Genomic DNA, 27,789 nt, shown 5'->3' with positions numbered 1-27,789 from the left:
CTTCCATGGTCTCAGCAGAGCAGTGTTGTGTGAGAGCAAATGTGAGTGTGAGGAGCAGTAAGGACAGCACAGACTCCATTTTCGTGCTGAGTTCCCTGCCTGGGAGCTATGGCTGTGACTCTTATGCACCACTGATTTAAGGGGTTTGGTGGCTCAGCAGAGATTATTTATACCATTCAGACCAGGCATTCAAAAGAGGATGTGGGGACACGGTGGAGCACTGAGGTGCTGAGAATGAGGCTGCTGTGCAGCTGCTTTGTTTGAAGGGAGCAGATCAGGGCCAGCAGTAGCACTCCTGAGCAGTGGGTCACAAACTTTTGCATGCTCAGTTCACCTTCCTCATGCAGATTTATTTTGTTTACCTTGGGATCCCAGCACATTTCCCTTGGGATCCCCATTAAAAGCTGTGGGATGGGTGCTGACGTTGGTCTCAGTTCTTGGTACTGCTGTAGAGGCTCCTGCACTGGTGTCCTCAAGAGTTTCTGGTCAAGTTCAGTTGGTAACTTTATTTTCTATCCTTTGTCACTTTGCTTTATGCAGTAGAACAGCAAAGGTGGCAAAGGGTGACTTTGTAGGAACATGGGAGTTCTGACAGTGCTAAGCCACAGCAGATCTTCCACTTCTCAGCCAACAGTTCGGCTGAGCACAGAGCTTGCTTCGTCAGAGACAGCACAGCAGAAAATGCTTATAAACATGTGTTTGAAATAGAAAATTGAGTGGTTCAAATATGAATAAAAAACATATCTGGTTATGGCTTTTCACTGACTGAGGGGTTTTTTTCAGTTTTTATTTTGCCTTTTCAGTTTCAAATGCAACTCTTTATTCCATATCCATTGGCAGACAGGTACCAGTTCATAGAACACCCAAAGCTGACTTAAGCCATTCCATGAAGTTCCTTCCATTAAGTAACGAAATTCATCTTTGAAAGGGTATGGGGGTTTTGATTTTGGGTGTTTGTTTCTTTGTTTCAATAAGTGGAGCATGTAAGGTGTGCATATTTATGGAATAAATACTGTATTACACTTTTGGAAGTGAACATGGAGGGAAAGCATCCTTTTCCTTTTCTCATCATTCAAAGCAAAAACTTGGAAAATTAATTTGCATATTTCGGCAGATACCACATAAGCTTTTGTGACTTTCAGACCCATTTTAAACCTCTAATACTGATGAATGTGCCCTGTAACTTCCTAGTGGTGACTAATTTGAGACATCAAACTTCACAGAGTTACAGGATTGGTGTCTCTGGGGGTCCGCAGATCTTAATCTCTACTACCAAGGGAAAACCCATGTCTTTCCCATTTTAACCATTGGCTGTTAATCCCTTTCCATGCTCTGTTCATCAACACAATGAATGGGGGTTGCATAGAGAGTTTTCCCCAGGGAGCATCTCTGGTGGTCTGGCACCTCGGTGCACATCTGTGCAGCTGCTGTGCTGACCATGCAACAGAACTTTGGTGTGAAGGTCAGTCTTCTCCAATAGTTTGTCTTTGTATCATGAACTCATTCAGATACCAGATTTAGCCAAGTGATCATGAACAGTTTCACACAAATATTGTAGGCAATAGGTTTAGATGTGGTTAAATATCTTTATTATCAAGAATTTCTCTCTGGCTATTGACTGTTTGACTTGACTCCTTGCCTGGAAAAATTTGATTTTCAGTGGAAGTATGTGGAATACTATTATTTTGATATTTTTTTTCTTTAAAGGCAGAAATTCAAGAAGGAAATAATAAAGTTATTTGGCCATTCTGTCAAGCTGTTTTCTGTGGGATAGGCACAAAATAGTGCAGTTCAGCAGAAAAAGTCACATAAAAGAGATCATTTTACTTTTCAGTCAGATTAGAGCTGGCCCACACTAACGGCTAAATGGAAGCTAATCAAGCTAATAGGAGTTCTCCTTAAAATTATTGTTAGGGTATTTGCAGTGTGATGATTAGCAGGTATTTCAGGTGAAAATCAGTGCTGAAGCCAAAGTGGGCCTGTTCCTGCTGTTTTTTGGCTTAGGGTATTTCTCCAAAAGGAAGGGCTGTAAGCTCCCTGGGTTCCTGTCAGGCATTCCATTGCTTAGGAGCAAGGGCTTTGTCTGAGGTTGTAAAGCACCTGTTAAGAACCCAGTAGAGAGGGACCAGAGGGCTACAGCAGGCAGGAGGAAAAGGAGCTACCTCCATTTCCTTGCTGCCCTCTCACGTGTTTGTTAATAACAGCATTGCTGAAATATCTGCAGTTAATAATGATTTGGTCTAACTGAAATATTTTCAGAAAAGATATATGGAGCTGTTACCACTGATGAGTGCTTTGTGACTCTGAAGAAATAGGAATGGCAGTGTGAGCTTCTGATGGGAGTTATTATATTGGATGAATAATCTAATTGCTGCCTTTTGGTTTGTCGTGCCTGAATCCTGCCTGATAGGTGTGTGTGAAGAACTGTATCTGTCTGCAGTGACTGCACAAATACTTTTTGTAGTGCATCCTCTCTTAAACTTAGTGAGTATCTCCTCAAATTATCATCCCAGCATCCCTTTTCTTTCCCATGGCAGGCTGAGTGCAGGCAGAGTGTCTGGGCTGTGCTGGATTAGCCTCGGTGCCGTGGTGCACCCTTTGCTCTGCACCTGGAATTGCTCTCCTCTGCCCTTGCTCATTTGGCATTTCCACTTCACAGACATAACCACGTGCCTGGATTGACCAAAGATGCCAGCACAAGCACTTCCAAAAGGCAGCTCTCATCTTCCCCAGCTGCCTCAGCCTGTTTTCCTTTTCAGAAGCAATCAGGGGCATATGAGCCTGATTCAGAGAAGGATTTGTTCCATCTCACTTCTGTGATTCAGGCATTTGGGAGGAAAAAAAAAGGGAAAAGGAAGAATGTGATCCTTGAAGAAGATATCCTTGAAGATGTGTCAGACTTGAGTTTGGCTAGCAGGGAGTTAGGCTTCTCAGGCAGAGCAAAACATCATCCATCATCTCAAATAACAGCCACTTTCTAGTCCAAAGGGACTGATCTGTGGTTCTGCAGGCACTTGGAACCAAGTCCTGTTCTGGAGAAGGAAATGACAAAACGAGAGCACCTCCTGCTTCAGGCACACACCAAAGCTTGAGAAGCTTTCCAGGGTGCCATCCTGGCCTTCTTGGTAACAGGGGTATGATAGAGGAGAATGTTGCTCTGAACTGAAAAAGCCATGCTTGGACTTCTTTGTAGTCTTTTTAATGAACAGGATTTTTCTATCAAAAAGTATCATTTGCTATGGATAAAGCTTAAAGAGTTGTTAACTTGTTTGTAGATGGAAGTGCATAGCAGACCCACTGAGCTCCAAATGTTACAGGTTTTGGGCTGTGTAGCATCTGTGACAGCCAAGGGGCTGTACTGAACCCCATTTCATGAGTACTATCTTTGATGCTGCTGTACACAGCAATGTGCCAACAACCAGATGTGTTAGGGGTCTCAGTCCTCAGCTAGAAATGTGAAGGTGTTCTTCTACGCTGCTACGTGGTGTCTCATCCCACCTTTGGTTTGCTTTGAAGATGAGACATTTGGGGGTATTGGAAACTCAGCTCAATGCAAGCAGACAGAAGGCTGATTTGGGGATGTTTGGGGTTTTTTTGGAGGTTGGAAGGTGGTGTTGGCTGTCCTCTTCATAAAAACATGGAGTAATCTGAAATACAGAACCAGCCAAAACCACAAACTCTGATTTAGACCTACTTGGCTCTTCTGAATCATCATGAGCTCTGCACACTGAGTCAGCCAAGAGCTGGTTTTCTCTTCAGTATTGTGTAAACACAAGATGTTTCTCTGGGCTAAATATTATTAAGTTTAAAAGTCGTGTTTATTTGTCCTGTATAAAAAATGATTAATACAGAAAGTTACCATCTGGGGAGATCTGAAAATTCTTTTCTTTTACGCTTTGTTGCTCAGCTCAGCTTTGAACACAGATCACTTTTAGGGTACCCTGATTTTTTTCATTTGATTCTATGAGTGATAATTATTTGGATCAAACTACTTGACAAGGCTTCCTGCATTACCTTTGGAAATTGCAATTTCATTTAAAGTAATTAAGGGAAACCACAGGACTTAATTCATAGTTGTACCACGATGTGGTGTGAATTCTTAAAATCCGAAGGGAAGGTGGTGCAGCTGCCGAGCACATTTTCAGGGAAAGCTGTAGATGTGGACACAGAGAGGGGTATGGGAATGTGGCATGGGTCTTACCTAGGATGCTCCACCCTGGCCAGGAGGTTTCTCTCTTTGCAACTCCTCACAGGATGTGTGAGAAATTGTTAACAAGCCCTGGAAGGTTGTTACTCTGCTGAAATTTGTGACTAATTGTGGGGGGATTTTCCTCATCAATTTCTAAGATGTAATACTGCTGAGAAGAAGGTGGTATGACAGTAGGAAAGGAAGAGTTAGGGAAAAGGTGGTTCTGAGGGTCGGGAATTTAAAACTAAGCCCCAAAACCCAGAGCTGAGAACACACAGAGGTACAATACCAGCTCTGCAGTAGAACTATAACGCCCCCCCCCCCTTCTCCCCCAAACCAACAACAGCCATCCAAGACATGGAAAAGGTGACTGGTGTTTATCTTTTCTTCCCCTTTTCCATAGTGCGGCTCCATGACAGCATATCAGAAGAAGGATTCCATTACTTAGTCTTTGACTTGTAAGTATTTGTTTTGCATTTGTTTAACATGTTGGGGATGGGCTGTTCTAACTTGGAGATGCAAGTGCAAGCTCATGAGATAAATGCCTGGTTGTGGTGCCATGAGCTGGACAAATAGATGGAAACAGCTGGAAGGACAGGAACATATCTGGTCGTTTGCATGTGCAAGAACTCATTTGTAAGTGTCGCTGTAAGGATTCCATTTATTCCATAAAAACTAGTAAAACTCCACTGGTGGAGTGGATTTTAATATAAGGTGTAGATATGTAAGTAAAAGTTGTGTGCTACCTGCCCAAATGGAGCAAAGATAAACTCAGAAAAAAATATTTGCTGAGAGCCAGTTGTCTAAAAGAAAGATTAAAAAAAAGCGTGTGGAACACTAATTTCTCTACAGAAAGTCTCAACTGCTGGATTAAAAAGGTAAGCCTGAGTTTAGAGAGGGAAAGATTCTTTTAATGTTTCTTTCCTGATTGATATCTTACTGCTTTATAATGTTTCATTTTGACACCACTCAGAATGTCAAGTGCCCAGCATATAGAAATGAAGTTTTCTACTGATACTCTCTTTTGCTTCAGGAATTTAAGTCCCATGAGTTGTTCATGTAGCGACTGGGCCTGTATGGAGCTTTTTTTTTCCAGATAAGGCTTTTTAATGGAAGCAGGGATGGTGACAGCATGAACTGTATGTCTCAGGCTCGTAACTTGAAAAGAGAAATTGATTTCCTCATTCTTCCCTGGGAAGGGCAAACTTTGCCACTCGTTTGAAAAGTTACTGCTTATGGTTTTGGATATGGACAAGCCTGAATGATAGAGATTGTATTGCAAAACTGACTTACTTAAGTAAAATTATCTCTTTGAACTGTAAATTTTTCCAGGGCAGTTTATGGTTTAACAGACAGCACACCCACCCACCTACCCAATGAGCTTCCTTAGGCCCCCCCCCGTGGTTTTGCTGGTTAGAATGAGAATACATTATTTCCCCAGAAATGGAATATAGCTCATTCCTAAGCATACACACAGAAGTATTCATTCCGCATGGCTAAGTTAGAACCTGAATCTTCCTGCACACAAGCAATCGTGTGCTTTCAAGTTACATTCTGGTTTTCTTCCTGACTTAACTTTTTTTAAAGAAATCTGTAAAGACTTCTTCAGCACTAGATTTCAGACTAGAAATACACAAATATTAGAATAGTCTGTCTGCAGTGAAGGCATTCAAGATTCAGGACTCAAATCCTAACTGGGTTCAACAGAAGCTTGTGTGTGATTTGTGTCTGTCCCAGGTAAGTGCTGTGACTGTTGGCTTGGAAATGGCTCCGGGGCACAACACACATATTTGTTCTCTGACATGCACTGGGGTTTGTTTTGCTTTTTTTTCCCTTAAGGGCTACAAAGGAAATCTTTCGATGTGGAATTGGAAAAAGCTTCCTAATTCAGAACATTTCTAAGAAGTGCATGTCAAATTTTTAGTTCTAAGAACAATATCTCTTTTAAAAAACAGTGGGTTTTTTTTTTTTTTTTTTTTTTTTGCTGTACTGTGAGAAAGTATGCCATGCTATAATTGCGGTTAGTTCATGTCTCCCTTAAATTTAATATATAATGCCAGAGTTATCTCAGGGGGTTATGATTGTGATGTGAACTAGAACATTTGAACAGCTTCAGAACTGCAGATAACAGTATCTAGATCTCGATAGTAAGGGAGCAAATAGAAGCCTGTGTTCTGCAGTAAAATGTTAATGCCTAACCCAAAGATACTGCCTTGGCAGAAAACTAGATTCCACAGGAAGTGTTCTGCCTTGGCTAGAACTTCCTCTGTTCCCTGTCAGTCCCTTTCAGGACAAGCAGAGGAACAGCCTCAAACATATATATAAAGCTTTTATGTTTTGGCCCTGTGGTTTGAGGGGTTTGTGAAAATTATTTCTTTTGCAAAAAAAGAAAATGTCTGAGTGGCAGAGGCAGTGACTTTGCTTACTGATAATTGTTTCTGGAGAAGCAACGGATTGCATTCTTGAGAAACTCTTGCCAAATTACTGGGAATGCCTGTTCACAGTTGATTTTTCACATTCAGATTAAGAAATCATTGCTTTAATGCTCACTAGTATTATTTATTAGTGAAACTTCACCTTTTACAAACAAGTGGTTACTGCCCTGTTACCAAGTACCTAAGAGCTGCCATGATAAAAAGGTACTGTACGCACTTCTTGAACACACAGGCCAAGAACCTGCTTTTCTTTATTGAGTTTTTATTCAGCAGGAGCCTGACTGTGGTGTAACACTGTCACTCCACCCACACATGCCATCATGTCATTTTCTTAATGATTTCTTTCAGACTGTGTGGGATTTGATACGGCTGTTTCCTCAGAAATTTCTTTCAGACTTCATCCCACGTAAGAAAGTGAAGGGGAAGACTGCCCTTTCTGTGGATAGGAAAAAACAATCATTGTTACTTTCTGGTTTGAATTTCTAATAATCTCTTTGGATTAAATGCCACAGGGATGTCTGCAGCCTGTTGCTTCACTTGTATACCTCAGGCTGGGCTTTCTTTCTGGAGAAAGAAGCAGTGTTGAATGTACTCTGTTATGGATGTGCTTTTGGGTGAACAGTTCTGCTGTCAAATGGGGAGGTGGGAGTCTCTGGAAATCCATGTGCAAAATGGGTATTGAGCAGTGAACTTCATGAATTTAATAATGGACTTCATGAAGTTTTCACTCCCCCTTCCCTATTGGTTAAGGCAGCTGCAGTCAGGATTTGCGTCTGTTGGACCATTTCAGTTGCTAAGCACGAATGAGACTGTCTTCAGTCTTAATGATGTTAGATGAGTTCAAATCCAATCAATTCTGTCAGTATTAATTGCTGTATCTGAATGGAAACAGCTGTAGCACTTGACAACTCTCTTGTGCAAGTCAATGAGATTGTCTATTTTCAGTGCCTCCCGTTTTAATGCACTTGATGAGATGCAACAATTGGTATGTTATGAATCCTGGCCTTGCTTTTAGATTCTAAGTGCAGGGCCGGTGCTGTGTAGAATAAACAGAAAATACAAAAAAATAGCCTAATTTGGAAAACAGTGTTTGCCTCAGGTAAGTGCCTGGGCCTCTATTTCAGAAGTAGAAATGCCACAGATGAATTGAATAATTCTATGGCCACTGTAAGATGCTTCCTCCCAGTTCCATTATCAAGGCAATTGAAGAAGTAAATGTAAGCCAGGAGGAAACCACACCAGTCTGATCATAATCAGAGGCTGGTTTAGCTGTCTGTGCTAATGTGTGTGTTTCTTCTAATTAGTCTCTTATATTTGCAAACATAAACCAGCAGTTTTTCTCAAAGTGGTGTGGGATGCCTTGGTGTTGCTTCATGCTGCTTGTACCTCTTCTGTGTAAACAAACCCATGTGCTTTATTTGTTGCCACTTCAGTATGCTATTCTCAAAAATCACAAAAGAACCACAGCAAGTTGTACAAACCAATAGCTTTTAGGTTGCATCTTGCAAGTTACCAGAATTTATCTAATGAATGGCCTGTCATCAAATGTGACTTCCCAGGATCCAGATACATATCTCTGTCAGAAAGGCATTGAGATCCATTCCTGTTTGCATCCAGCAGGGAGGTAGTACCTTGGCACCTGCTCACGTGGCTTTATGGTGAAGGACCCGAGTCATTTGAGAGAGGCTTCCTGGAGCCTGTAGGCTGTCCTGCACTGTGATGCCCGTGACCTCTTCTGCTGCAGGGGCACCTTGCTAGGGGACACTCAGTGAGCCAAGGCCATAAGCCCGGCTGTCGTGGCTTGCCCAGAGGCTCAGAACGTGCAGCCGGGTTCTGTCCTCACTCGTGCCCTGCACTGCGCTGCCTTCCTTCACTGTGGCCATTTAGCTCTGCTGGGAAAGCTGCTGTTCCTAAGGTATCCTTCAGAGTGACAGAGCGTGGGAATTGCTGACTGCTTGTTTGGTTGACACTGAAATTCACCTGCTCTGTTCCCGCTTTAATCTTTTCATTGTTTAACAATGGTTCTGAATACCAAGCAAATGTTCAGTATCAGCACGTAAGATTTCATTTCCCCTTCCTCCCTCCATGCTGGAGAAGAGCAAACATCAATTTGGTACTCTCTTCTTGTCTTCTTGTTTTCTTTCTTTAGCTTGGATCAAAAAGAAGTGTTTTAAGAAAGAGTAAGATCAAAGGATGCTTTGTGTTTTCATTCATCACAAAGTGAGAATTATTCCTCTTTACCAGAATTGTGGTAGACAAATATATATGCAAAAAGGAGTCATGAAAGACTGTCAAAATATGCATCAATCAAACATTTTGTGCTACAGCAACCAAAGCCACTCTCTGGGAGGTAGAAGGCAAAAAGAGAATACAAATTAGGCAACAAGCTACTTTACCTCCTCTAGATTTTACTCCCTACTTTTGTACAAAATAGCATTCTGTTACCTGAAAATCTCTATGTTAGGAAGTCAGTAAGACGGAAACTCAGAAAAAGGATGGTGTAACCCAAATATAAATGAAATCATGAAAATCAAGTTCTTGAACTGGCCTTCTCCAAGAAAGGAGCTGGGCTGCTGCTTGAGCAGGACATTTCTGTCATCATTTAATGTAGCTGAAGACTGGGCTCTTCTACAAAGTGTTAGTACAGCAGTTTGCAAGTGAACGTTACAGTTCTGAACATTCTGAGTATTCTCACCTTGAATGTTTTAATCCTAATAAACTTAACTGTATTCAATACTAATTGTGTTCACTGTAGTATAGATTTTTAAGTATCTCAATCTTTTAAGTCTCTTGTTGCACACTCAAGCTTTTATGTTTGGGAATTTATTGGAAATGCCATGTGCTAATATTCACATTCATAGCCAGCAATGAAATACAAACATTGAGCTTTCATCTAGGAATTATTTATGTAAGCACCTGTACACGTAAAGAATTGCATTTAGCTGTGCCAGTCTGTCAGCCTATACCATAGGAGAGAAATGTTACAGGAAGGATCTTCCAGTGCTTTGAGTCCCCTCTGAAAAGCTCATGAATCTTCATCTTACAAGGATTGCTAGAAAACTTCTCCTGATTTTAATTTATATTTTCTTTTAGGTATTGTATGCTCATGTATTATTGTGCCAATATTATCCATTACAACTCCACTCTAGGGAGATCTAGGTTAATGCTCATCTTAAGTATTTATTTTCATCCCTCTTAACCTTTGTTTTGCCCAGCTAAACTGGGTTTGCTTCTCTGAGGGGATCTGATGAGTGAGTGACTGGGTAGCCCGGTAGCTGTTCATGCTGCACATCCAGTTCCCTTTTCTGAGTTTGAGTGACTAGAACCAGTACAATATGAGGAGGGGTTTTACATTGCTGTCACCCTATTCCAGATGTAATCCAAGGTTGTGGCATCATCCTGCTCAGGGCTCATTCTAGAATGTGATCTTTGGGATATAAAAACAGTTTTATTGCTTTTTAACCACTTTGTACCATTAAACTGCTGATTGTTCAATGAGCTCCTGAGTATGCAACGATGCACAGCCACTTCTGTTACTGGCCCCAGGATCAAACAGTTCTTCCCTTGTACGTAACTTATTTTCAGTGATGCTTTAACTAGCTATTCCTACTTTCTCCACAAAGATAAACGAAAAAATTCTGGGAAAAATCTGCTGTTGAACTGATTAAGGTACCCTGATTCTACTGATATTTCCTTTCCAACTCAGTAATGCTCTTTCTAGCCACAGCACAAAAAGCCAGCCTCTCTGGGTACACCTCTGTTGTGATTTGATCTACACTGAAAGACCCTTTTCCTTTTTTAGCATTGTTGTGTTTTAGCATTTCTTACCTTTGCCTGATATTGCAGTTTGCAAGTTACCTGAACTGTACTGAGCTTCAGCCACAGTTTTCCTGGCTGCTCAGTTCCCTTTATCCTTGGAGTTTTACTCCTTCCTTTTGACATCCATAACTGATGTCTGGCAACTTGCCCAATATGCTGCTGCTCTGGGCTTTTATTTACTGTTTATGATTGCACTTCCACCACATCTATTTTATTCATGTAATGATTTGGATGGACAAACCTTCCACTTTAGTTCCTGCACCTTGCTGCAAAACCTCTTGCATTTCTGTACAAATATTTCACTTAGTCCTGTCTGACTTCTTCCTGTCAAGTTAATTTAAGGTGCACATTTTCACTTCTGAAATCTCCTTTTCCCCATCTTGCTTTTTGTAACAGAGTCACTGGAGGTGAATTGTTTGAAGATATAGTTGCAAGAGAGTATTATAGTGAAGCAGATGCCAGGTAAGTAATTTGTTTTTCTAATGATTGCTTTTGATAATGCTAGCATAGTTACTTTAATATATCCTGGTGTTTGGCATCAGTTTCCCAGCACAGTCTGTGAGACTCTAGGATTTCTCCAGGAGTTCTCTTAGACTTGGAAGGGCAGAGTTTGGCAGTTTGAGCTCTCAGCCATGTGGTGGAGAACTTATGGGAAATCTTGGTGTCTGCTGATCTGAAAAAGCTGAAATTGGATCTCAATTAATAAAAATTTTACCCATTGTTTCCTCTGCAAACTGGACGGAACAGTTCAAGTATCTCATCCATGAGTTCTTAAATTTGCTGATCCAAGTTTGAAGCATAAGTTGAACTTTAAAAGAATTTTGCATTAAATATAATTTTTTTGTTCTCAGTCCAGAACTGCAAATTTCCTTTAATGATTAGAAAATCTTTGTTGTGTTTCATCAATAAGCAATTATACTATGTGTCTCATAGTCTGAGCTCAAATATGAGATCTCTGGCAATTTTCTGCAAGTGCTTGTTGAAAAACTTGGATAATAAGTTGACAATTATCATAATTTGCATGCATAAAGTATCAGGGCCACTCATCTCATGTTTGTCCTCATATAATAGTAAATCTTAAATATTGTCATAAAATAAAGAATCCTAAATATTGTGGTCAATTACTTTAAAGAAAATATGTTCTACCACCACATTCTTCACATGAATTGATCTCCAAGTAAATTTAAAGAATCCTTATGTTTCTGTGTGTTTACAAACACACCCCCCAGTAATACATATTTAGTGCTTGCTGTTTTAAATGATGCCTTTACATTTGGAGATCACTGGGAGATGACCAGAAAGAATTAAGTATTCCTAACAACAGTAGTAGGGTAATAATGAACAGACAAGAAGTTACTCTGAATATTAGGAAGCTTCCATTTCCAGATCTTACTGCCTCTGTAGGAATGGTAGAAAGATTAATACTTTAGGCATTTAAATAAAGAACAACACATAGCAAAACACCCTGTAGAAGAGAAAACAGCAATAGGGTTTAGGTGGGATGGAAGAAGAGGAGCTATGTTGAAAAATTTATCAAATCATTTTTTCCTGCTGTGATTGAAGCAAATTTTCAGTATTGATGCCAAAGGCCAGTATATGTTGTCCTTGTGTGTTTTTAAGGTAGTTGGGAATTAAAAGGAAAAATTACAATGATGATTCCTTCTGTTCTAGAATTATGATATTTTGGAAGGGGCTGTACATATATGTGTGTGTATATATATATATGAAGAATATATATATAGACACATATTATTTTTTCAGTACAAATTTGTCCAAATAAGTGCAATATCTAGTTATGATGCATCTCTGTATTTTGTGTATTTATCTATACATCTATATCTATCTATATAGATCTATCTAGTGTGTGTATGTGTGTATCCCTCTAGCACTAGTTGCTGTTCTCTGTGGATGCCTCTCCCAGGACTGTCACACTGGTCTGCTCCTGCAAGCCCTTGCTCACGCCAGTAGTCTGTACTCAGACAAACCGTGCAGTGAGTTGTGAACTACTTGCCTAAGAAAGGGTTTTCAGGCTTGGGCTCCAGTTACTGATTATGACCATTCCTTCTGAATTCCATGGTCAAAAGGTTTTGGATGAGCAGCATCTTGACTACTGCGTGTTACTTAGCATCACTCAACTCGTGCCACAACGATGTCTTTAAAAAAAATGCTAAGCTCTTGTGGTGCCAAAAAAAGACTGAAAAAGTTCCAGTGCTCTAAAATATTAATATTTTAGTTGTGCTTTTTGGTATCATGGATTGGCCAAAACTTGCACACCTGGTATGGGAAAATAGGTGCTAGTTCAGTTACTGAAAGAACCAAATTAAAATATTTGTCTTAATTTTTAATGTGGATTTTCACTCCCCAAGTGACTCCTAACTAAACTAGAGCTGGACGCTATTTTAAATGAAAATGCATGCCACCTCTTTGAATGACTTGGCTTTATCCTATTAATCATTTTAAGGAAACCAATTCAAAATTAAAAATGTTTTGCTTTTCCTTAGCTTTTGACTTCTTTTGTTTCATTTGTTTTCTGTATATCATCTCATTTCTGACCATTTTCTTGTCTCAGCCCTTGTTGCAATGTTAACTTCACCACCAAAAATTAAGAAAACCAAAACATGCCGCTAATTGTTTTACTGCCTCCACTTTATATTTCTTGTGGCAGTTTTTGGAAACTGGAAAAAGTTTCCATACTGCTGAATGACAACACAGTCTGATGATTCTGTCTCATAGGTGTCATATGTTCCACGTTAAATGTCTTTTTTGGTTTGGTTTTTTGTTTTTTGGATGTGTTGGAGCTGGAAATTTCTCAACAATGTTGTTGTTCCAGTTCAAACAGCAATCAAGACTTGTCAAGAGGTGTAAAATTGTTTTTGTTCTTTAACTTTTTCTTTTTAGTTTTATTTTATTTTGTATTTAATGTGATTATGTGCCTTTAAAATGTTCTCCCTTCCATTCTGCCCTTGTATCTTTGCAGTCATTGTATACAGCAGATTCTAGAAAGTGTTAATCATTGTCATCTAAATGGCATAGTTCACAGAGACCTGAAGGTCAGTATCTGGTGCCCATCAGTTGGATATAAGAATTTTGGGGTTTTCTTTCCGCTGGGTAGGGGCAGAGGGTGGGATGTCTGCGATGTTCCCTTGCCTTTCCTATTCACCCTGCGAACAGCCGCTCCAACCGATAATGCATGACTCCTCTTTCCAGTGTGCGAGTCTACAGGCCTAACATACATCATGGCAAACGGGGAACGGCTGCCCAAAAAGTGTCTCTTGCCAAGGCGCTGGATTTCGCCCCCGCTGTGCCAGGTGCCGCTGCCGGGGCTGTCCGTGTGTGGCTGTGCGGGGCAGGAGGTGACCCTGGCTGTGATGTTTGTCAGCTTGCAGATGTGACCGCCGCGGCTGTGCTGGGGCCCGGCGGGCAGTGCCCGAGGAGCGGCCGCGCTGCTGCGCTCGGCTGTGAGGAGCCCTCAGGCAAGTGCCGCTGATTGCCGGCTAGATTAGGGCGGCTATGAGCTAAGTATTGACCTGGAGTACCTGGCTTCAAGGGGCCTGGGGACTGCCTCCATGGTCACTGCGATTTCTAACCATTTCTGCAATTCTTCAATGCCTCTGTGAAGGCTCTGAGTAAGCGAGGAGGAGAAAGCACAGAGGATGCCAAATATTTAATACTACCTTAAATTAGTGGCAAAATTTCTTCCTTTTAAAAATTATGGTTAAAAAAGCCATTGGTGTTAATTTCTAAGCGAAGCCAAGGCAGCCGCCCCGCCTCCTGTCTCTGAGGGCAGCCCCTTGCCGCGGAGCCTGAGGCCGTCGTGCTCCGAGCGGGCAGGGCAGGGCGGGCCGGGCCGGAGCACAGCCACGCCCGGCCGCGCCCTCGGCCGCCGCCTGGTGCTGGAACTAACGGGCGCCCATGGTGTTTGCATGCAGTCATTGCATTCAGCAGATCCTGGAGGCCGTGCTGCACTGCCATCAGATGGGCGTGGTCCATCGCGACCTCAAGGTGAGTGCTGCTGTCCCGCCGCCCTCCCGGAGCAGCATCCCTGCCCCACAGGGCCGCCAGCAGCCGAAATGTAAATGCTTCCCTCTTTTTGTTTTTCCCCTCTGTTCATTTGGTTTTAACTTGGCTTCACCTACATGCAAGAACAAGCTCGTGCTCACCAGAGGGAATCTGCTCGAGGCTGGCCAGTACCTGGCTGTCCAGCACCCGGCAGTACCGGGAGAGCAAGAGGTGCTTTTCAAGCGCTGTGTGTATCTGTTGAATACAAGGTCTTCCTTTCTCATCCAGAGCTTTTGGGACAGGGCATGAGGACAACTTCCCATGTCTCATCAGCAGAATATGTAGTGCTTTTGGGAAGCACAGTAGCCTTTGCATGCTGTGCATTTTATAGTGACAGAAGGCCAGCTGCTCTGGGATCGCTGGCACACAGACCTCTCTCCTGCAAGTGATGGCCGGACAACAAACCATCTTTAAAACCAGGAATTTCTACAGTGTTCTCAGCACACTCACCTGAGGAGTCCAGTTCCTTCCAGCTGAGCTTTAACATTGGGATAGAAACCTTTCTAAAGAAAACTCTGTGCTGAGAGAGCATTCCCTCTTTCTTAACTGTGTACATATCCAAATGGCTAGAGGCATCTACTGGAGGAATGCTCTCTGCCTTTAAAATACGTTGGCAAGGAAAGAAGCAAGCATAGATAATTTTGTTTTACTGTGAGACTCCAAGAGAGAAGGCTGTCCTAGAACTCGCAGTAAGCTTGCCTTTTGGGCACTTGAGCTTCGCAGTCCACAAGGAAAAGAAGATGATTTATTTTGAAATCAAATGCAAGTCTGCACTATCAGATCCTTCATGAGGCAGAGAAAAAATGGTGTGTATGCTAAGGCAGCAAATCACACTAATCACTTTGGCACAGATTCTTGGGCTTCAGTTTTTTTCTGAATGAGTTCTGAGGAGCAGAAATTTCCTCCTATGATAAGAGTTTCTAGTGGTTATAATGAATAATGTTGGAATCAGAATGCTGTTGCCTTTCTTGGCAACTTTCACTCCCAAACAAACTGTTCTTCTCTGACTTTATAAGGTCCATGTTGTTGTCATAAGGGAACACAAAGGGGTTCGCCCCAAAAGCTCAGCGAGCAGGATGAGTTTCCAAGATGCAGACCCCAAATCTTTTGCTCAGTTTGCACTTCTGGATTTTCCTTTGTCGCATTTGTACAAGAGGAGACTGACAAATCTCTGTCCAATTTGTAAATCTTGCATGGCAGCTGGATAATGTGGGATGAGTTTAAAGGCAACCATGTCAAATTTGCCCAGCTACTCCAGTGGTTCTTGTCCACACTGTACATGCAACCCTATGCTTCTAAAGCATCAAAAGGAATTTTAAAAGCCAGGATTGTAGCTATGCAAGCTGATGGAATAAGGGATGCTTTCTATTACTTTTTATACGTTCACACAAAACAACTTTTTCTTTGGGAATGCATTAAATCCAGCTGTTGCCTGCTCCAGACCATGTGTGGATTTCTTATTCTGGCAAATCCAGGATGAATTGAAAAAACAGTGTGAGAAAAAGTGTTTCTGCCAAGCTGTGGTGCCCGGTTTCATTTGGGAAAGTGAAAACTTGAGGAAGCAGAAAACCATCCTTCTTCAGTTACAGCTTTGTGACAAAAGCCAGAAAACCCAAAGAATTAAATGAAAGACTGTGGTGAAATACGAGCAGAACGCCATGTGCTGAAAAGAAGATGCCAGGAGCAGAACAGCAAGATGTGGAAGGTGCTTATGGGCTGGCATGGATCCTTAAATTGCAAAACTTGATGGATTTTTTTTCCAATAACTCAGTCCACAACATGATGGCATGCTTGGGGATGTGGAGATTTTGGATGATCCTGTTTTATTTAACTTTCCTTCTGGGCTGATTCAGTAGCAAACAGAGAGGAGCTTTTGCAGCCTCTTATGACCTGCAGAAGCGCTTGTTGCTGCTCTGTTTGTAATCACTGGTATAAGTCAGGATGGTGGTGGTTGTTAGACCCAGAAAAAAATTAACTTAGCTTTACCAGCTAGTAAAAGTGCACTTCCAGGTAGGAATTCCAGTTCTTGTCACGCCATAGCCTTCCTGCTTTTGTGAAACTTATGTGATTTTGTGGTTAAGACCTGCTTACCTTCCACCAAAGAGTGGCTGCTTTAGGTATATTCAAGGAAATATACACAGAGCCTTAAATACTTGGTATCTTAAGGATTAAAGACCTTTGGAAAAGCATGACATAAATCATGTTAATTTATTTGTAAGTAATTTAAGCAGTTAACAGTGCCATTGTGCATGCTTGGCTGCTGCCCATTGCCGGGGAGCACAAGGTGACACCGCCGAATCCTGAGAGTCCTGCACGGTGCTGTTAATGTTTGCCAAGTAATTGCACTCATTCCCATTTAATGCATGGTAATCACCCACGTGCCTCTGGCCAGCCTCAAGCGATTGCTGCATGTTGGTTAAGCACACAGTCCCACTTGGCATGGCCCAAAAGGCTGTTGTCTTTGGCATGGGAGTAAGTCAGGAATTCTGGTGGAACATACTCATCTGTTCAAGTGGTACTTCTGTAGAGAAGAGACATGCGATGGAATAAAAAAACAATTCCAAGAGGAAAACATAAACCAAAAAAGCCAACTAAAAGCCAAACCAGCATCAGAAAACACAAAACCAGTGTTTTGAACAAAATCACTCTTTGGGAAAGCAATATATGCTTGGTGGGGTAGTGCTTGTATTTGATCCAAAAGGATGAGGCTTTTCACTGCTTTTGGCTTGCCTGAAGGTCACAAGCAAATAGGATCATCTGCTGCTTTAAGAGGCTTATACAAGAACAGCATTCCAGGAATCAGTTACTGTGAACAAAAGGAAACCTTGCAGACCTGTGTGACTCTATGTTGTTGGATGGCAAGGAATGTGACATGGCATTGATTAAACTAGAGAAGAGTCCTCAGCTATGCCCTCGGTGTTTCTTGCAATGGAGTTGGGGTGCTTACTGAAAATTTAAGTGAGTGTAAAGATTTTGTTCTGAGGGCTCTTCATCTCAGTTTTTAAAATAGAAGATTCATCAAGTAACTATTGATGAAAGTTTTTTAAAATTGTCTAGCCTATGACATAGGACAAAGGGATGACTGAGAGAAGTGTTGGTAAATTGTTGAAAAGATGTTCCTTTGGTGAGAGGGGAAAAAGCCACCTTTAGACTAAAGAGTTTGTCAGGACCCGTTGTAGTGTTAATTAATAGAAGTATCACCGTGACTGAGGTCTTACTTAGGCTCAAGCATATTTTGCTGGATACCTGACATGTATTAAAGATAGGCTTTGCTGAAAGAGGCTTATGATCTTAATTGTTTCCAGCCTCAGTACATGGTGGGATTAACTGCCATCACATAAATAGTCCCTTGGAAGTGATATGATTGCTCCTGGGTTGAACCTGGAATAGGTTTTGAAGAGTTTGCAGGATTGGGGCCCCAGCAGCAGCCTGGCTGTAGTGAAGTCCCTTGTCACAGACCACTGCAGAAGTTGCTACTGAGAAGTCACAGCAATCTCCATGAAAGTGAGGTTTTGTTATTCCGTAAATGTAGAGCAAAACCTTTTTTAAAAACCATGGGGATTGGAAAGACAGATGTGGCAATAAAATGCTATCAAAAGTCTCTGAAATAATCTGTTGATTTCTACAGTACTTTTTTAGTTGTATTTTGAAAGCAAACATTCATACAATAAAGTTGTCTTTGGGCAATTTACATTTGATGTATTTGCTAACTGGAGTTAAAAGGATTCATTATGAACAGTAGAATGAACACAATTGTTATGTTAAAATCCGTTACCTTTAATTGTGTGAGTGTACCGTAGCATTTCATTTCAGATGTGACCAACATACTCTACAAAACAAAAGCAAGGTGGGAACTTTCACTAACAACATGGTTATTTGTAAAGGTTCTCTGCAGGCACAAACGTGGGTGTGCTGGTTTTGCTGAAAGATTTGCAATGTAGATACACCTGCCCTCTAAATACAATTACAGGGCTGTTATTGTTGGGATGTCATGCAAGACATTTCTGTTTGACAGTTGTAGATGCCTGATCCTGCAAACTCCATGGGCTAGACTAGTCATCAATGAGTCCCTGTCCTTTGGGAGTCTGCTGCCCCATTTTCCAGTAACGAGCCCTTGGGAATCTCTGACCCGCCTTGTCACACCAGCGGGTGTCACAGCTCCAAATGCCCCTTCTGGCTCTCTTCACCCTGTCCTTAGCCTTGCTGGCATGAGCTCATGAAGGCAGGTTACAGGCCTGGTGGTTCTTTCCAGATAGGAATGGGAAGTGCAAATTTTGCAATTTCATGGAAAGAACTCATGGGTTTCTTCTCTTTTTCACTCCTCTAAGTATTTGTTCTTTGCCAGAGTACTGTCTAAAATGTATTTACTTATCTTTTTGTTTCAATTGTTTTCTCTCTCTGAATAAAGCCTGAGAACTTACTTCTAGCTAGCAAATCCAAGGGAGCAGCAGTCAAACTGGCAGACTTTGGATTGGCAATAGAAGTCCAGGGAGAACAACAGGCTTGGTTTGGTAAGTAACTGCCATTTTTCTCTCACCATTTATTCAGCGTAGCGGTTAAGCCTCCCCAGCTGCCCCACTCTCACCCCAGAGTGGAACATGCAGCTGCATGACTCTTTGACCCTGGAAAAACCTGGGTTTCCTGATTCCTAGCTTGTGCTGCCTTCCATCAAGCCTTTATATTTGACTGAGGTGCACACAACCCCTTTTCTCCCACTTTCTCTTGAGTAACCAGAGGCAGAAAATAGGGCTGTAGAACCTGGGAGGGAGACCGCTGTGTTCCCCTCAGATGACTGAGGAATAAGGCAGTAGGGTAATACTGCCGAGTGTACCTGCCCAGTCATCAGAACATTTTGTCTGAACAGGTCCCTGTCAGCTGGAAATGCCTGAAAAATTGATTGTGAAGCACTTAGGAACGTGACTTCAATGAAAGGGAAAATAGGAGGGATTGAGCACCTGAGGCTGTAGCCAGACACTAATTACAGATTACTTGCTACAGTTAATAGAAGCCTCAAGGAGAATGGTGGAAAGTGTTTGATACTGGTAATTTGAAACAATAGTGCATGTACAATTGTGATACATGTGTCTCACGTGCCACCCTCTTTGAACAGATGTGAAGCATGGGGAAAAATGTATTGTAAATCCCAGGTGGAAAAACATACAGAATAAAATATTTATAGCAGCTGCCTATTCTCCCTTAGAGTAGCTAGAAAGTGCAGTTTGCAATGGAACCAAGTGGTTGTAGGCTTGGAACAGAAGCAGAAAGGTTTTCCTGAGCAGTGAGCTGGGAGGTTGAGTGTTCACAGCTATAAGTACATGTAGATGCACAGGCAGTGCCATTGGACATATGTTGGCAGCTTTATAAGCCAGCCTGTTGTTTTAAATCCAGCCTTTTTATAAATGGATTTCAGTAATCCACAAAAGACAGAGGAGATTGCTCTTGCACATCAACAAACAGACCAGTACAAAAGGAGTGGAATAGAAACAAGGCAAAACACAAGGGGTTTGTTAGAATGACAAAAGCATCAGGTGAACAGGAAGCATCTCAAGAAAATAATCAGCAGGTTGATGTTGACTTCAGGAATATTTTCTGTACATAGTGTACCTGCAGGTGATGCAGAGGAGGTTGCAATGCCCTGGAAAATCTTGCACTTTGTTTTCTTTTTTTGTCATTTGGTTCTTGTAAAACACTTGGTTTAGACTCATAGCATCATGAGGACTTGGGAGAAGGGAACAGAATGTCTTGAAAATATACCTGTAAGGAGGAGTTAACAAGGTAATGAAAAGCAAGTAGCCTAAAGGGGGTCTTTCTTTTTAAGAAACTGTGTCAGTCAATAAGGTGAGTGGGTTCTGTACCTTTTTTGGAACTTGCTCTGCAGTCCAGAGTGGGCTGAGTGCTTGCCTTCAGCTTTAGGACTGCATTAGCAGGGCACAACATGAAGTCCAGTGGACTGGGCATTTTGAACTTTTTCTCACTTTCTTCTGTGAGATTTTTCTGCTTTCTACTGGATTCTGCAGCACTTAGTGACTCATGGCATGCTCTGGTTCTAATTATAGCTCTGCATCAGTATGCTCTTCTTTCTTTTTGTTTTTTTTCTCTTTATTCTGGTGTAGTCCTCTGGCGTGGTGGTCTCTTTTCTGCTTGAACCATGGCTGTGCCTCAGCAGGAAACTGGCTTGAAGCCTGTGTTTGAATACAACAGAATACTTTCCTGGTTTGCGTGTTTGCAAAACAAACTTGTTCCTTGCCTATTTGTAGAAAGCCTTACAGGGTTTGGTGGAAACCTGCCACCCTCTTAGCAGGTGCTTAATGTACTGGGGAGGTGTCGGCAGCTTGAGCTCAACAAAGCACAGATTTTGTCTTGGTCCTCCGGAGGCTTGGAGAAATCTACAAGTTTAGGAGTACAAAGTGTTGCAATCTCTTCTAGGCACTGCACAGTCACAGTTTCCAGCGTTAGCAAATTGCTTTAGCTAATGGAGTTACTACAAGCAGCAGCGCTTCTGAAAAGTACACACTCATTTGGGGGGTCCCTCTGAGCAGTTACCAAATAACCTGATAAATGACAGTTACCTACTCCCTTGTGTTGGTTTTTTTTAAATTGAAATCAAGGCTGGGTACCCTTCTCTGTGTGCTGCTCTAAACCACTCAGAATACTGGGGAGAGGCTGTTTTACTAGAGCCTTTAGTGACAGGACAAGCAGGAATCACTTCAAACTGAGAGTAGGTTTAGGTCAGATAATAGGAAAAAATTGTTGTCTGTGAGGCTGCTGAGGACCTGGCACAGGTTGCCCAGAGAAGCTGTTGCTGCCCCATCCCTGGCAGTGTCCAAGGCCAGGGGCAGCGCTTGGAGCAACCTGGGATAGTGGAAGGTGTCCCTGCCCATGGCAAGGCGTTGGAACAAGATGATTTTTAAGGTCCTTTCAATCCAAACCATTCTGTGGTTCTGTGTACTAAAACTGTACCAGTTATTTCAGTTTAGATCTATTTTGTTTCTTCATTGAGAGGTAAGGTTAGCAAGTACTATACTTATTTTTGCTTTAGAGATTATTTTCAAATCTTGCATAGTAATGTTCATTGAGCTGTGGTAAGTTTTAAACTCACAACAACTTTGCTTCCCCTTTGAAATGTGCACTGCACCCAAGAAGGGATAAGAAACAGCACTCTATTTAAAGCTACTTAGAACATCTATTTTTCAGCTTCTCTAAGGAGCTTAGGATGTGTTTCCTGTGTGATAGTACTCCTTAACAATTCATAGCTTCCATATCAGGAGCCTGCGAAAAACAAGCTTATTTTTCATGACCATATTTTAGCTCTTTTCTCAGTAGAATTTACAGAATGTGTTTTTTCATTTCCTCCCACTCCCAAGTAATTGGTGACTGCAGGGCAAAGGCTTCTTTTTTTCTGTAGCTGTACACTTTATATGTTATCACAGTCTCTGATGAGTTTTGTGGAATCCAGGGTGATATTGCACAAATGGCATGTGGTCCTTCATGAAAGCCACCAAATTCTCACCTCTCAGGATTTCCCCAGCATTTATTGTAGGCCAAGATGCCTGAAAGAGCAGAGTACTCACTGAAATGGTGCAGACTGTTAATGGTCATGAAGTTTTTATCTGTTACAGTGTCCTAAGAAAAGTAATGTTTATACCTACGTTTTGCTCAGAGAAGCAGCACTGCTGTTGATGAATAAAGGATGAAGAACATATAAATTTTAAAGGCCAGATTGCTTCAGAGAGGTTTCCTGTAAACTTTTGTTAAGAGGTTTCCAGAAGTGGAATGACTTGGCAGAAATGAGTTCTGCAGTGGAAAGATCAGAATAGATGTAGCTCTAATTTTGTGCAACAAAGATCTACTTACAAATAGGATACAGTAGCTGCCTCTCTGCATTGTTAGTTGGTCCCCCATAATGTCTGCATTACCTCTGGGTCATGTGCCTTAAAAAACAAATGGGCAAATGCAGCAGTTCATGTCCCTGGCTTGGGAAATGTTGTCCTGGCTCTTGGCAGCTGAGATGAGAGTCACTTGCTTTTTTCAGAGCACTTACAGGTTTTGACCAGAGTTGCCTTACCTTTTGACAGGCTTTGCTGGTACTCCAGGATACCTTTCTCCAGAAGTGTTACGAAAAGATCCTTATGGAAAACCTGTGGATATGTGGGCATGTGGTAAGAAGTTGTTCTGAAAGTCATAATCAGTCCACTGTAAAGTGTCTTAAGGGTGAGAAATTATATCCAGGGTGAATATATATAATAAAAAATATACACACAATATAATAAAATTCCGTAATTATTATTATAAAATTCAGTATTAATTTCCAGTAGAGGTCATTGGATTTTTTTTTACCCTACAAGCTTCTTTTTTTAAAAATTCTTTGCTAAGTTCTGTTATCGTGGCGTTCTTGGCCATGTCTACACAACACACTCTGAAAGAGTATTCAAAGAACAGCTGCAGGTGTGTGATGCCTCATTAGCTAGTAAACACACCAGTTCATATAGTGAGCTGGACATTAGTTTTGGTTCACAAGGAGCCTAAAATTTGGTCTGACCAGTATACCTCATCTGCAGGTATAAACCACAAAATTAAATATTTTCTGAACTGGAGGACAGAACAATTGTTTTATCATCCACTTCTCCAAACTGCATTCTGAGGCACTGGCAAGTGGCAGCTCCCCAGCTGAGAACAGGGGCTGGTTTCCTTATTTCACTTCTGCCCACACTTACTATGTGGTTGTGTCTATGAAAACACTTTTCTTCAGTCAGAGGGAATCATCTCTGTCAGACTAGCAGGTGGTCTTTTCAATGTCCTATTGACCAAATGCAGAGAAATTTCAATTTCCCAAATTTGCTTTGCATGAGAATAGTTATAAGACAATCTTGCAGACACCAGCATAAGCCATGATGAAGCCATAAGTTAAAAAATGTGTTTTCCTAGAGCATCCAGAATAATGGAATATTCTCTGGCTAGATACACATTTCTAGTGTTCCTGATCTGATGTCAAATGCTCATTATTATTGTCCATGTTTTCCACAAGAGGTTACCTTGTTACCCCACTTCTCCTGTTTCCCCCAGTCTGAAGGGGCAGCGTTTCTCCCATCCCAATGGCTGGGATGATACGCATGAGCCTTTTGTTTTACATGGTTGTTAGGTGCAAAATTCATTTCTGGAGTTTGTTCCTTGAAAGCCCTTAACACTGGTGTGAATTTTCTGCAGGAGTCATTCTGTACATCCTCCTGGTGGGATACCCTCCCTTCTGGGATGAAGACCAGCACAGGCTTTACCAGCAGATCAAGGCTGGTGCTTATGATGTATGTACCATACTCTGTCTGTTCAGTTCTTTGTAATTGTACTTCCAGGCGGGAGTTTCCTAGAGGGAGAAGCTAAGAACTGATGAGGTGGTGGCTCAGGAATTCTGCAACATCATCTGATCACATTACGTTAAACACACAAGATTTAGCTAGTTTGTAAATGATGATGAGGTAAAGGCAGAGCCTTATCATTTTTAAGCTCTTATTTGGATCCAGTAGTGGATCCCTGGGTAAAATTGTGTAAAGATTGTACAAGACAATGTACATGTGTGTATTTTTTTTCTGAAGTTCCCCTCGCCAGAATGGGACACGGTGACTCCTGAAGCAAAAGACCTTATCAATAAAATGCTCACCATCAACCCAGCCAAACGTATCACAGCCTCAGAAGCACTAAAGCATCCATGGATCTGTGTAAGTAATTTCCACAGGTCCAACACAATCCCTTGGCAGACAAATCAGTTTATGGTTTGCTTCAGCATGAAGTGAGTGTGTTTAGAGGATAACTTCTGTTCTTGTTCATGCAACTGTGTAACTATAAATTGTTAAATTATAATTACACAGATACAATCAATAGTGGTCTGTATTTATACAGATCTCAGCTTGGGGTAAGATTTTTTGCAAATTTATCTCCTTTGCCTTGACTGTGTTGTGCAGAACGTTCTCTGCGAAAATTAGAGTGTTATTTTAAATGCTCAATGAGAAGAAAGTGCAGGAGTTAGATAATGCTAGAGTTAGAGTTAGATAATGCTTTGCATCTTCATTTCCCTGAAATCATTCAGATAAGCATGAAATGTGCAGGCAGGGAATTAAGGGACTTCTGAAACATCAATTGGCAGGTAGCAGAGGCTGCCTCTGTGCCTGGATCAAGGACTTTTCTCCTGTTCTCAGTATATTCCACACCAAGACTTCTCAAGTGGACTTTGCACATGGAAGAGGCTGAGTAAAAGGAGCACAATGAGTTAGTCAGACAAGGTAGAAATTAGGCCCAAGTTGGGGACCATGGGTTGTAATATGTTTGTTGTAGAGTAAACAAACCATAAACAGCTGGCTGGGTGCCTTACAATAATTATTTTCTTCTTCTCAGCAACGTTCTACTGTTGCCTCTATGATGCACAGACAAGAGACTGTAGATTGCTTGAAGAAATTCAATGCAAGAAGAAAACTAAAGGTAAGAAAGAAAACTTGTACTTGTGTTCAGTGTGCAAAACAAATGGTCTCTGTGCAGAGTTTCTCTAAATATTATTCTCAAATGACCTCTTGATGGAAAATCAGCTTTTGGCTTGAAGATCTTAAAATTTCCATGAAAGTGAATAGAATTTGGCTTTTCTTTTATAATTCAAAACTATAATAATCCTCTGTATTTAGACACACCAAAGGTGTGCTCTTGAAGGAAAATCCTTGAGGTTATTCTTCTGAATTATGCTTTGTTTTTTCTTGGCCAGACATGATAACTTTGCAGATGTGAACTTGTCTAATGTGAACATTACAAATAAGCTCCTAATACCTAAGAACAATAGTAAAGTCTCTTTCATTTTAATCCATGTATTTTGATTAATTGCTGAGCCTCTGAATACTCCTAGCTTGTGCATTACATACTGACAGTTGGTAAATATTTGGATATCAAGATTGCTGATAGGTGTGTAATTAAGATTAAATCATGATTTATGCACTCATGACATGGCATTTGAGAGGAAGTGCACAGATAATCCATTCTCTCAGGGTTAATTCAGTAATTAGTGCCATTTACTCGTGTATTTTCCTTTTTGTTGTGTTGTGTTGGCATTAGGAGTTTTACACAAGTGTGATGCTAATTTGAGAACATGTGTGTGTACACAGGGGGCCATTTTGACCACAATGCTGGCTACCAGGAATTTCTCAGGTATGTTCATTGAGCTCCAGATTGATGCAGTCTTTATATTTTAATGTCTGTGAAGGCTGAGGTCTAAATAGGACTCGTTCAGGAATGTCTAAGTGTAATATATATTGTGTTATTTTTTGTGATGAAGCAAACAAGAATTTAATGTCTTTGGGCCAAAAATTCTCTTACAGGTGGCAGTCTGATTTTTCTGTAGAATTTGAGCTCCTTCCCTGCTTTTTGATTGTTAGCTATCAAAGACAGGAACCATTTTCTTGCCTGTTTTGGTGCAGGCAAATTGAAAGTTATGCATATAGCTCCACATGCACAAGTATCACCAAACAACATTTACTGCTTACACATTTTTATAAATGTGAAAAGCCATTCCATGATTCTGTTGCATCCTGTATTAAAAATATCATCAGTACACATTCATTTCTTTATTGCTTTGCTAAGGAGTGAGAAATGTAGTAACATGAGTCCCCATTTTCTTTCTAATGCCCAGCAGTGCCTAGCTGGATGTAAGAAGAGTTGTTTCCTCTTCATGAAACAGTTTTGTCCTGATGGCTCTGGAGATTTAGATCTTACACTAAACAATCTCTAATAGCAAAAGCTAAAATTGCTCTTAGCAGAGTTAGAATTGTCCAGAGTAGTAGAACTGCCAGAGTATTGATGCTGTGTTGAATTTTTCATTTTGCCATTTGAGATTTCCAGTGAATAGTGAAATAGAACACCAGATTTAAAAATCAGTAATTTTACATATCCTCCTACTCTGTGATGTAACTATTGGAGTGTAACATAAATTACTGTACAGACAAAAACATGATAGTGCTCTGGGCATGTTTTGAATAATAATAAGCACTGACTCATCCAAAAAAATTACATAATCACGAATCAAGAACAACTTGTTCAATTTGCATGGTAGTTGAAATACAATTTCTTTCTTAGTTAAGTTCCCTTCTTTAATACACACCTAAACACAGAGAACCACACTCATCTAAATTACCTTGAGTTAGTGCTTAATGAATTCCAGTGTCTGCCAATTAATTTAAAAGGTGGGAAGGCCGTAGGCTGTGCTTCTTGTAAAAATGAATTACTGTTAAATGTCAAACAAATCATTCCTCATCCCTCTTCATAGCTGTCACTGTCCATATATGTAAGGATCAAATTCAATTTCCATGAACAAAAAAAGCTGAAGTAGTTTTTAATTAGTATTTCAGCATGAAAAGCAAACAGGGTTTTTGGCTTTTTTTGGTTTTTTTCACCTGACATATCTTGTTTTACACCATTGCCACCCGTGTTTTTTTCTTGATGACTTTTTTTTTTTTTTTTTTGGTTTTTTATTCATTGTATTTCGTTGCCAAGCATGCTAATGAAGGTCATTTGTCCATAATAATGTGGTTATAAAAGTGTTTTACTTTCCTTTTTTTTCTTCCTTTTATGTGGAATGTGTATTTCTTGTGAGGTAAGACCCTCAGCACGTGAAAGGAACACCTTTTTTCTCTTCTCAATCCAAGCTGCTGTTTGTCCTCAATCACTTTAATTTCTCCATGCTGTCACAAGCCATTTGTTTCCAGTCTGCTTTCTGGCCTAGTAGCACTGCCTTAGGTTTTATTTTTAGCTCTCGCTTGTAGTTGCAAGAAATCTCTCATTGTGGGCTTAATTTAGAATATGCTGATTGCTTTGCTCCTGCAAATTCTCGAAATATTTGATTTGTGTGCAGTATCTGTGATTGAAGAAAGGTGAATCCAAATGCTGTTACAAATCCATTGCAGCCAAAGGCAGCAGAGTGGTGGGATGTGTCCTGTAAGGTGCAGCAGTGCGTAGCAATCCGTGCTGGGCACGCTCCGAGGGACACAGTAAATACTTGGTGTTATTGCTTGTGGTGCCCTCATTTTGCTGCCTCTCATTTGACTGTTTGCATAGAACACGTAGTCCTTGTCAAGCATCAAAAGAACTCAGAAATTTTGTGCACAAATTAAGTGAAAGGACCTACAGCTGTCTATAAGAATTAATTCATGTTTTCCCATATTTTTATAAGGGCTAAGGGTATAAAACAGGCTTCGAAAGCTATTAACTTCTGGGTTTTTTTTATCCTTAGGTTTCAGAAATATCTCCTTCCCTTTGCTTTCC

The 27,789-nt window shown here is 41.0% G+C and overlaps 1 protein-coding gene across 9 annotated transcripts in view; it reads left to right on the top strand.

Moving 5' to 3' along the window:
- The window catches only part of CAMK2D (calcium/calmodulin dependent protein kinase II delta), a 120,890-nt gene that overhangs the window by 63,442 nt on the left and 29,659 nt on the right, over positions 1 to 27,789 (top strand). For all 9 annotated transcript variants that reach the window (XM_050973543.1, XM_030239568.2, XM_050973541.1 and 6 more), the window contains 9 exons: positions 4,593 to 4,647; positions 10,840 to 10,905; positions 13,421 to 13,493; positions 18,911 to 19,013; positions 22,578 to 22,661; positions 23,707 to 23,801; positions 24,090 to 24,212; positions 24,886 to 24,969; positions 25,638 to 25,680. In XM_050973543.1, coding sequence (XP_050829500.1) covers positions 4,593 to 4,647; positions 10,840 to 10,905; positions 13,421 to 13,493; positions 18,911 to 19,013; positions 22,578 to 22,661; positions 23,707 to 23,801; positions 24,090 to 24,212; positions 24,886 to 24,969; positions 25,638 to 25,680 — 726 coding nt within the window. The remainder of the gene's footprint in view (positions 1 to 4,592; positions 4,648 to 10,839; positions 10,906 to 13,420; positions 13,494 to 18,910; positions 19,014 to 22,577; positions 22,662 to 23,706; positions 23,802 to 24,089; positions 24,213 to 24,885; positions 24,970 to 25,637; positions 25,681 to 27,789) is intronic.

The sequence above is a fragment of the Serinus canaria genome, chromosome 4 (assembly GCF_022539315.1).
Source record: "Serinus canaria isolate serCan28SL12 chromosome 4, serCan2020, whole genome shotgun sequence".
Taxonomy (NCBI): Eukaryota; Metazoa; Chordata; class Aves; order Passeriformes; family Fringillidae; genus Serinus; species Serinus canaria.
The sequence above is the reverse complement of the archived record's forward strand: the minus strand, read 5'-3'. Positions and strand labels throughout refer to the sequence as shown.